This window comes from Sceloporus occidentalis, unplaced genomic scaffold, assembly GCF_023333645.1.
Source record: "Sceloporus occidentalis isolate IW3139 unplaced genomic scaffold, rSceOcc1.0.p SCAF_132, whole genome shotgun sequence".
Taxonomy (NCBI): domain Eukaryota; kingdom Metazoa; phylum Chordata; class Lepidosauria; order Squamata; family Phrynosomatidae; genus Sceloporus; species Sceloporus occidentalis.
This window is the reverse complement of record NW_028317112.1, coordinates 2,667,207-2,674,497: the sequence shown is the minus strand read 5'-3', so window position 1 is coordinate 2,674,497 and position 7,291 is coordinate 2,667,207. Positions and strand designations below refer to the sequence as shown.

General features: G+C 44.8%; 1 protein-coding gene across 4 annotated transcripts; it reads right to left on the bottom strand.

The window, feature by feature from the left end:
- Positions 1–1,325: 1,325 nt before the first annotated feature.
- LOC149281463 (vacuolar protein sorting-associated protein 26C-like) lies at positions 1,326–6,365 on the bottom strand. Of its 4 annotated transcripts, XM_089499270.1 has the most exons (8): positions 6,309–6,365; positions 5,306–5,449; positions 4,544–4,693; positions 4,197–4,277; positions 3,468–3,542; positions 2,655–2,805; positions 2,095–2,247; positions 1,326–1,408 (listed from the first exon to the last, which is right to left on the bottom strand). In XM_089499270.1, the coding sequence occupies exons 1-8, from the start codon at positions 6,363–6,365 to the stop codon at positions 1,326–1,328; spliced, it is 894 nt and encodes a 297-aa protein (XP_089355396.1). The 4 variants fall into 4 exon arrangements, with proteins under 4 accessions (XP_089355396.1, XP_089355397.1, XP_089355398.1 ...); XM_089499271.1 differs by lacking the exon at positions 4,197–4,277; XM_089499272.1 differs by lacking the exon at positions 5,306–5,449.
- Positions 6,366–7,291: the final 926 nt, after the last annotated feature.

The window sequence follows — 7,291 nt, the reverse complement described above, 5'->3', positions numbered from 1 at the left end:
GGTTAGTGGCTCATTTCCTGCGCCCCCCCCCCATTATTTTCACCCCTATTTTCTCTTTATGTAGCGCTGCCTACATTTTAAAAACCCGTAACAATGTTTCTTGGTGTTTTAGTGAATTGTAAAGATCGGGGAATATATTCCTAACCCGTGTTTTGGGGGCAAATTAAGTATCACTTTTTCTTCCGGTATTTTCCGGTCACGCGGTTTCGGCCAAAAAATAATCCACCAACGTATTTTCCAAATTTAACACTTTTTAAATTTTTATTCACTTTTTTTAACCAATCCTGGGGTAAATTCTCATGTTACGTCACCTGATTAAGAAAAATTGATTTTCTGTGTACTGCGACACGTACAATAAATTCCCTTTTATCTGTCTGTATGTTCTTCCTTTATCGGGGTATCCAACTTTAAAAATTAGCGTTAACTTACGCCTAAAAATACTAATTCTGAAGCATTATTTGTTTTTGTATCTGGCGTATAACTGCAGCTTGTTATTTTGCGCATCTACAGAAGTTGATATATAAGCACCCTATGTAGACAGGACTGATGGTTACTGGGGTGAAATAAATATTTAAGCATTAAAAAATGCTGGTCTGTCAATAATAGTAGTAGAATGCGCCTGGTATATTCATGGGCGAGTCTGAAGATGCATCCGGCGAGTGCCGCAGAAACTCATCCAGTTCACCTTGAAGTCGACGGAGGAGTCGGATACAAAATACTGAGAAGTCTCCCAGCCTCGTCTAAATGTTTCTCGTAACGAGGGATACGCCTCAAAGCTCGGTTTACCGAACGATCTTATCCGGACTCCAGCGCGTTTCACAGCGTATGCATTGGTGCTTCTGACAGAGCATCGAGGAACCTATGTGAATTAAAGATCTCCCTAGGGTGGTGGAGCCTTATCTCAAAGCCACCTACCACATGTTACGGAGAGAATTAATATGAGCTTAAACGGTCATGTTTTAAAGCATTTAATTGTATACCTGCTACTTAACCCCAGGACACTTATACATTTCACAAACACTTCCACGTGCCTGGGGCAGCAAAGTCTCTTTACTTTGGCAGTAGAAGGGAGTCTCATCTATCATAGCAGAGTCTCAAACATTCTTTATTCTGATGAAAGTCATTTTCCAAGCTCCCCCCGATGAGGGAGTTAAATGGTAATACTGGTTTCGTGAGAAATGGTAAAGTGTTTTCATGATGATTTACTTGTTCCTTGGACCCGGGGTTTGATATGGAACTCGGGGAGCCCGTCCTCATAAGTGCTGGCGGTTAAAATGCTGCAATAACCATACAGGTGCCTTCGGTAGGCGCTCCGTTCCTCCGTCTCACATCCGGCACAGCTTCAGTGGGAAGTTCTCTGTGATGAGGTGGTCGTCGTGCAGGACCACCACCACGTTTACTTCGAACTCTGGAAAACACGAGCAAAAGTTCAGGACCCATGGATAAAATGCCATAGAAATTTAACTTCTGTGAATTTTCACTAAAAACTAACATCCAGCTTTCCTTAGCCCATCGCAGCAAGGAGCTTCACACGGAATCAGAACAGGGGCTGTGATTTATACACCTAACACGATACCGACGGAAGAGAACAGAAGATGATTTGAGGTTAACTGAATGGCAAAAATAACGTGTGGTTAAAAACCTGTTCAACCAGAGTAGGGTCTCTTCAATATAATAAAAATAAATATCCCATGATTACAAAATCTGTACCAACAGCACCATCAGGCTGGATCCTGGCACCACTTTTAATCAGTAGGCTTTCATTTTAAAAAAACTGACTTCTCACGGCTCAGATTCACTGCTTTAACTGACAAAATCTATGGAAGATGACTTTGAAGAAGTGGTCTTGTCATATGAACCAGCAGGGCTATTGTGTCTGCGCTAAATCCATGTCTTCCATACATAACCCTCCGTGGGGGAAACACGTCGGGCCTCGTCAAGGATCTGGCTGCACTTGGGAAGCTAACAATTTAAAGCAGGGATTCCCGTGTCGCAATATAAACAGAACAATGAGACAAAGTAACCGAGAAGAACAGGAGCTGGAGTTGGGAAGAAGAATATTAAGCAACAATAAAACAAAGTATGTAAAGTTACCAATTTTGAAGTTGGTTGTTTCCAGGGTTGGGCAGGTGAATAACCTGGGGAACACCATGTAGAGGGGGATAGACAGTCCGCGGCACACGTCTCCCTCGGCAATCTGTATATTCTGAATTTCAGTGGCGTCTCGTGCATAACCTTCTGCGCAGCCTTTACATACAAAGAGAATGCGCGTCAGAAGCTTCCGTTCCATGCAAACGGCACCGGCACATGTATCGGTGTCTTCCCTCCACCATAAACAGCCTCCCGCAATTATAACATGTCTAATCTGAGAGACAGACGTCTCTCGTTCACGTGGAGGTCTCGCGTTTCCTTGAAATGGATATGACGGCGAAAGGAGGGCTTTACAAATCGAGCCCCTGTGATTGGGAAGCACCCAAAAAGATAGATTTTCATAGCTTTCCTTCCCTCGTGTCCTGGTGTTGAGGGTAGCTATCCCCGCATTAAAAACCCCTTCATGAATTCTCACTCAAAGCGGAGTCTGTCGTTAGACACCCTCATAAAAGAGACTGCCTACACTATGCCCCAAACGCTCACTCACGTGCAAGGAAACCTACCACACGTTTCCACTCTTACTAACTGCAGCTCGATGCTTTTGATGGGCACTTCCGATGTTTCCACAAGAAGTTCTCCGGTCAGAGGTTGAGTGATTACACAGTTAGTGGAGTCCAGGTGACCTCTGATCACAAACCTGGGCAGCGAAGCTCTCTGTAAGACAATTCCAAATCCCCGGTAATGGATAAATAGTAGCAATAATATACAAACGGTAACGCCATCCCTTCCAGTGTGTCAATGGGTGAATGTACAAATTACACAGGACTTAGGTGGACACACGTTACAAACACAATAACGTTTGCCGCGAGGCACTGGATCTGTCAGGCCACCGATAGCTCATTTGAATAATACTACTTTTACAAATTACTTTACGAAGGCTGGTAGATAAGAGGGACAGCTTCCTATCAGAGGTGGTAGAGGGTAATAAGGGAATTTAAACATGCGCGGGATAGACATATGGCTCCTGAATCTTTACAGCAGGAATAATACGGCAGACTAGACGGCGGCATATGTCTGATCTGCCGGCACATTCTATGTTTCCAAAAGAGCAATGGTGGTCTGAAGGGATTTCCATTCTCTGTAGTGATGCATTTATCATGAAGAGTCTTCATCACAATCAAGGTTTGTTTGAATGGCTCTGTATGTAGATACCAGCATTGTCACATTTGTGACCATTATTTGTGCACCAATAAACTATAAAGAAATAAGACTCTAGCAGAAGAAGGAACACACGTTCCCGTCCTGTATTTATAGCGTTTGTTTTGTGGGATTATTTTTAATCTTTGTTATCACAGGACGCGTAATACGTTACTTACTTCTTTAACATTCTGTAATGTCTCGGGGGTAATGGTGAAATCCACGGGGCTCGGGGCCTGCTTGGCTTTCTGAGGCTAAAATAGAATAAAAGACTTGCCAGGGATGTAAAACCCGCGTCAAGAACTTCTGTCTGATACAGAAGACGAGACCAAATTCACAAAGTAACATATTTTATGCTATATATCGCGGATATCGTGTGGACGCCAGCATCTGACATATCCCACCACAGAAGGGTTCCTGCGTTTATATAAAAGCTATAGAAAGCACTGACGCCACAGCAGGGATCGGATGGATCGCAGATCTCCGCGCGCTTCCCCCGGGACCCCCTCACAATCCGTACCACCCAGGCCCACATACTTTGGGTGGGCCACATTAATGACAGGCAAATCAACTAGTTTTACATAAATTTCTACTGCATAGTCATCGGCCCGCAGGAATAAACAGTAACTACAGCATGCGATTTTTTTCTATAACATCGTCACAGGCTTCATTACGTCCTTAAATGTTTAAAACAGAAGACGTAAAAAGCTGTTTATTATTTGCTTCCGGCAGGAAAAGAATCCTGGAGGAACCTACAGAGACGCGGACTGACTCTTTTTATATGGATTCCTCAGATGATGATGGACCGGGCGGAACACAACATTTAACTGGTTACCCGGTGATTATATACATTATTTTATAGAAGATCACCGGTGAAAACACTTTGTAGACACGCAGATGATTCTTACCAACGAGTGGATGATGAACTCGCACGTCTTGGTCAAGTCTTTTGCTAGCAGGGAGCGCTTCATATCACAGCGGAGCATATACTGCGGGGGAGATGCACAAAATGAAATAAACCCGTCCGAACATAAAGAGAAAAATGCACGAGAAATAAAAAAATAAATAAATAGCACCTTGAAAAATAATTTTTATTTCAAAAGTAGCCGAAGCATTGTGTAAAGCACAAAATAACACGCGGAGCAAGTAACTTTCACTAAGCACTGAGCCTATTGGCAGCCCTTGGGTTTGGAAATGTTATCTAAACGGGTCAGCGGTCACAAGGCCGGCCTCATCCCGATATTTATTATCTTACCTGAATGTTCACAAACACGCCGTGGTACGTTTCGTAAAGGGGTTTGTTTCCTTTCATGACCAGCGGGAACTCAAAAGGGATTTCTGTTTTGCCACTTGGAAGTTTTCCGGGTTTCACCATTTCTACGGTGCTGCCGAGAATCTGAATCGGCTGCATAATAAAAACAAACGGATGTTAAGAAATCAAACGCTTCGGCTTCATTGGTGCAACCGACCTCCTGTAACCCGTCGCTATATGGCATACAGCCTGAGAAACTCGGGGGTGGGACTGAGGTACACCCACTCCCCGCCCACTTCCATCCCACCACGTACTATTGTCCTGTGTATGGGGCAAGCCCCTTACCCAACCTCATCAGGACCGCCCACCAACCTCAGCAGGACCACCCACCCACATCCCAAAGATGGAAGGCCTCCGAGGAGCTGGATCCTGGATGTTCGCAGGTAAGCGGTTTCTGCACCGAGCCTTTATTTTAGACACTACTCAGGACAGATGTAATTCCATCCCGGGCATTACTGCCTCCTCTTAGTATTTATCATCCTTCGGTAATTATAGATGATATTTGGCATCGGGTCCAGTTGCATTCCGTGTAGTAGAAGGGTACCTTATTTCTATAAGATATACTTCTAACCAGACAATGCCACGGCACAAGTGTAAAAGCCGGAGAGGAGAGCACCCTGTACCTCTGTACCCCGAGCAGCGACTAGGAACGAATCGCTATACTTCATCCGCAGCACAGTACGCAGGAGAAGCAATAACACTCACCTTTACCGAGTTATAAAACGCTTCGAACACGCCAACGCTTTTAGCGCTGAGCTGCAAGTTAACCGATCCCTCCATGGTCAGCGAGATCCCCTGGTGCTGTACCGAGTCCTTACTCATCACCACCACCAGTCCCGACAACAGCTCCTGGAGGGCGGCGAGAGCGAGAAGCGTTACAGATCAACAAAACCGCACGTTACCATCTATTAACACGTCCACCGGGTCAAAGGGCAACCGGTTCGAAGAATTTCATACAAATTTTCTTTAAAAAATAAATAAAATGCGCGACTCCCCGGCCAGCAGGTGGCAACTACGTTTAGCGAATGCCACAGAACCGCATAGCCTCTTGCCTTCGCTTCTTAGCAACCCGCGTAGCATACATTTTTTGCTATTTTTACCATTTGTGGGTTTTATTAAATGTCCCCTTTTCCGTGTTTGAGGAAAATTACACATCATTTTTTCATAAAAACAAGGGCTTTTGTTTAAACCCCATAGAAATAAGCAAGAAATAATTGTTAGTGTTATTATGTAAAAAAAAAAAAAAAAATTTGCAACCGATCCTTTGATTAGAATTTCCACTGATTGACAACAACCCAACACCCTCAATACAGACATACCCCACATACATGCTTATATAGGGGGGCAACATCCATCTCTTAAATAGTACCTTATAGGGTAGTAGTTTTGAAGGGGGGTAAAGGTGGGTTTATGCATCTGGGATTACAAATGTATATAATAATGCAAACAAAGAAGTTGTTAAAGTGGCAGTTCCTTTTTGCTATGCTTCAGAGCTGCCCAGCGCAATGTATTTAAATAAACGTCAAGTGGATTTTTATAATGACTTCAGATGTTGCCGGTGGGGCTGGCTGAGCACCATGGGAGTTCTATGTCACAGCATCACATTGAGTCTTAACAATACGCATCATCGCTCCCTGTCCGCACAAACCACACGCGCGCCGTAAAGCATAAAACCACTTTTAGGCAGCCGGCCCGGTTCCGCTCTTACCCCGTCGCGGTAGACTTTATTGGCTCTCTTAACCTTGATGTCCAGAACAGTCCCCATACTGACATCTCTAAACTCCTTATTCCCATACAGGAAAGAGTCACGTGACCGTGAACACCACGTGATTACAACACAGCAGATGAAACGGAAGGATATTGAACCAACTTTATTGAGTCCCTGAACATCGACCAGCGCATTGCAACGTACTCTGCTGTCACCACAGCAACCGGTGCGCTCACTTCGATGACGCACCCCTGAAAGAAATAGGCGGGATAAAATGTTCCTTCACTCCGTTTATCCGTCAGTGTCACCGGATGGAAGTTTTGTTCCTGTTAAGAGTCATGCGTAGGCCCTGTGTGATGATGAAGGACCGATACACGACCCCTCACATTATAACCGCCCCTGACTCATACGTGCGCTCCCTGGTAGCAGTAATGGTTATTAGTCACTATCTGAAGGCCCAATGCACGGTGTTGCTCCCCTGTAAACATGAAAGAAGCTGTATATTTCGTGATCTAGTTGCTTGCGTTCGTGATAATTATTTCCCGCTTCCCTGAGTGTGTTTTGATCTTTCTACAACATGGCGGCGGGTGACGCGACTCCCCACCTCAGAGGAGGCGGGGCTTCTTGTGTACTCGATTCCCGCGCTTGCTCCTCAGCCAGGATAGTGGGTGTGGCTTGCGGCAGGTGCGCGGGCGGTTTGTGTCGCGTGATTCAGAGCGCGAAGTGTCGGCGGGCTCTCGCTACATGCGTTGCGTGGGTTTATCGCGTGCGGCGGAGCCTGTGAGAAATATATATATGTTTTTAATAACATATATATATATTCATACACACAGAGCACTATAGATTACCACGTCATACAAATACACAAAGCGTTAGTCATCCAAGTGACTAAGCCTGTGACTAAACCGCACAGCAGTGTATTATAGAACTCATTCAGTTATTTCCGGTAATGTAAGCTTTATGTCGTCGCTCATGTCAGTTTG

Coding starts and splice junctions, on each gene's coding strand:
- LOC149281463 (XM_089499270.1), bottom strand. CDS start 6,365: ATGGGGACTGTTCTGGACATCAAGGTTAAGAGAGCCAATAAAGTCTAC. Junction 4,694..5,305: donor CGTTTTATAACTCGGTAAAG/GTGAGTGTTATT, acceptor TTTATTATGCAG/CCGATTCAGATTCTCGGCAG. Junction 2,806..3,467: donor CATTACAGAATGTTAAAGAA/GTAAGTAACGTA, acceptor ATTGTCTTACAG/AGAGCTTCGCTGCCCAGGTT.